The following is a 3,180-nucleotide window of genomic DNA, read 5'->3' as shown; positions in this document are numbered from 1 at the left end:
AATAAAACAAAACTGCTATATTTGTATTTCAACTCAAAAAACATTACTAAGGATGAAGTGTTTTCAAGCATTTCATAACTTAGTGAAATACAATATTCAAATCAATACAAGGATATACTTCGGATTAGAACTTGTGAAGGGCTACAGGGGCTCATTATGCAATGCAATAAATCTGGTAGCTAAAATTTTGAATGGAGATAGACTGCTGCAAGGGTTCGAGGATCCAGGGGTAGTGGAAGTAGGGCTTGAAGTTTGAAGGAAGCAATGGCACTGAGACAATTCTACAACGAAATAAGGGGTTTGAAGCTGAAGGATGTGCCTGGCTATATAAAGCCAATGTTGTCCAAGGACTTCATCAAGACCAAGGTCACCCAAGCTCTGGACGATTACAATGCCAAATACATCCAGACAAGCTTGATCCAGCCGCTAAACCATGTTGTTTATGGCGGTCTCGCTTTTTCTTATTTGGTTGCACTGCCTGAAGAGCGTCGTCATCTCGAGCATGAGAGGCACAAGAAAGAGCATGGTGGCCATTAATTTCAATTTCAGAGTCATGGAAGTGGGATGTGCTTAGCAGAATTGGTTCTAAGTACATCTTGCAAATCAGGATATCATTTTATTCTTGAATGAAAAGCTCCAGTGAAAATAAATATTGACAAACCTTAATGTATTGATTTTGCATTTTGAATGTCATGCTTTTGAGAGTACATGGAACATGATAAAACAGAATAATATTATTTTCTAGATGCCTTGTGCTTATCAAAGAATTAAACTATGCCAAACTTTCTGATTGACATTGGAGTTGGTAGAATTCTCATGTTATTTAGTATGGATTCAATATGAATGGATTTCTTGTCTGAAAAAGGAGCACATTGACATGTTGGATAATAATGGAATTATAATTAAAATTAAAGGTTTCATGATTCGATGAATTCAGAAAGTCAAAATACGTAATGCAGATTCGCCGAGTGGTGGGGCAATTCTAAGAATCGCCCTGCCACCGCCCCGCCACCACCACTGGTGGCGAGGTGGTGGTGGAGCGACTCTCAGAATCACCCCACCACCTTAGTTTTTTAAATTGACAACAGGATTATCCATTAATTCAATGTGCAGTTCATTATCCCTTATGCATGCATGCCTGCACGTGCATGACTTGCGGTGAAAGGATATAGATATCTCAAAACTCTATCAGAAGTTTTGTCAATGTTTCCTTTGATTATCTGCAATTCTTGTTGAATGTTTTACTTTCATGTTGTCTGGATTGAAAGATACACATACTATAGTGTGGATAAGTATATGTAATCTGACTTCGGTGTCGTTTTATTTAAATTATTTATTAGCAATTGCCCCTTTGGTGTTGTAAAGTTATACCGTTGCGGATTTGATTTGGCGAATCTCTTTTGTTTCTTCGATCAAAATACTTTCAAAATAAAGCAACCACCTTGACCATTTTTATTTGTAGTTTGTTCATATGTAAAATCGAATTCTAAAAATTCTTGAACATCATATGGGAGTACACTAATCAATTTAATAAGAAAATAAAACAAAATTGCTATATTTGTATTTCAACTCAAAAAACATTACTAAGGATGAAGTGTTTTCAAGCATTTCATAACTTAGTGAAATACAATATTCAAATCAATACAAGGATATACTTCGGATTAGAACTTGCGAAGGGCTACAGGGGCTCATTATGCAATGCAATAAATCTGGTAGCTAAAATTTTGAATGGAGATTTTATAATTCCACGTGACAAGGAGCACATTGACATGTTGGATAATAATGGAATTATAATTAAAATTAAAGGTTTCATGATTCGATGAATTCAGAAAGTCAAAATACGTAATGCAGATAGGATCATTAAACGCGACGAGGAAGCATGCTATTGTGTATGATGATAAGTATAAATAAAGTCAAAATAGGTAATGCAGATAGGATCATTAAACGCGACGAGGAGCATGCTGTTGTGTATGATGAGAAGTATAAATAAAGCAAAAATTTTTAATATTGTATTATTTAATTTGGTCTATCTTCAAATATATAATTATAATGATGTTAAAAACGTGTTGGATATGAATAGGGTATTCAATTTTAACTAACTTTACCTATAGAAGTATGACAATATCTTTTTTTGTTCTGTTTTTTAATTTTTTTTCTTCTTCGTATTATTAGAATATTCTATTCTTAGCTTCTTATTATTAGAATATTCCATTCTTAGCTTGTAGATTAGGGTAAATATATACTATATGGATTTAACATGTTATTTTTGGATACAAAATATTTCATTCTTAGCTTTTAGATTATAGTAAACATATACTATATGGATTTAACATGCTATTTCTGGGAATTGTATCCAGATTAGGTTATGGAAAATATACACTATATGGATTTAATATGTTACTGGTGGGAATGATTAGATTATGGAAAATATACACTATATGGATTTAATATGTTACTGGTGGGAATTGTACTTGGATGGGGATGATAACTATCATTACTAAACATAAACCTAATTGATAAGAACAATAATGTTACGAGTGTTGTATTCAATATTAAACATAAACCTAATTGATAAGAATAATAATTTTAGGAGTGTTGTATTCAATTGATGTTTAGGCATAATAACTGTGGTTTTTATGTTGCATTTGTTCTTCTCAGTGGTAATTGATGTTAATGGAGGTCCAAACTTAGTTTGCTCATTTTGGTTGTGTTTCCCATTGTGGTATTAGCATCCATGTGCTCCTCATGAGTCACCTGCAACAAAATAAGACAAACACAAAATACCATGTAACTATATTTAAAACACCATCAAAGTTATTATTGTGGTTCATAAGATGACAGTGACAGTGACCTTCCTTTAAAGGTTTGGAAAGAAATTAAAATAGATTATTATTATGGCCTTAGATACTCTAATCAAAGTAAATCGAGTGGTCGTAGGTAGCTCATCGTATTCTCCCTACATGTGGGGTATGATTTCACTGATGATGCATTATTAGGATTGTGATTGACACTAGAGTTATCTTCTGGGAACTTGCTTGTTTTTTCCAATTATTTCATTCTTGAGAGAAAATCCTCTGGCATCTAGGTTTGGGATTTATTGATAGCAAATGAAGTTATCCTACCTTCATTTCTCGGGAACACATTTATGAGGGAGTAATAAGGTTCTTGAGGTGTAACTGA

General features: G+C 33.3%; 1 protein-coding gene across 1 annotated transcript; it reads left to right on the top strand.

The window, feature by feature from the left end:
* Nucleotides 1-201: 201 nt before the first annotated feature.
* Nucleotides 202-794, top strand: LOC149248697 (uncharacterized). Its single transcript, XM_089456099.1, has one exon. It carries the CDS (start codon nt 265-267, stop codon nt 535-537), a length of 273 nt encoding a protein of 90 aa, XP_089312225.1. The 5' UTR covers nt 202-264; the 3' UTR covers nt 538-794.
* Nucleotides 795-3,180: the final 2,386 nt, after the last annotated feature.

Source organism: Pinus tabuliformis, chromosome 7 (assembly GCF_031772625.1).
Source record: "Pinus tabuliformis cultivar Carrire ecotype Pingquan chromosome 7, CPIR1, whole genome shotgun sequence".
NCBI lineage: Eukaryota > Viridiplantae > Streptophyta > Pinopsida > Pinales > Pinaceae > Pinus > Pinus tabuliformis.
Note: the sequence above shows the minus strand (reverse complement) of the source record. Positions and strands in the feature narration are given on the sequence as shown.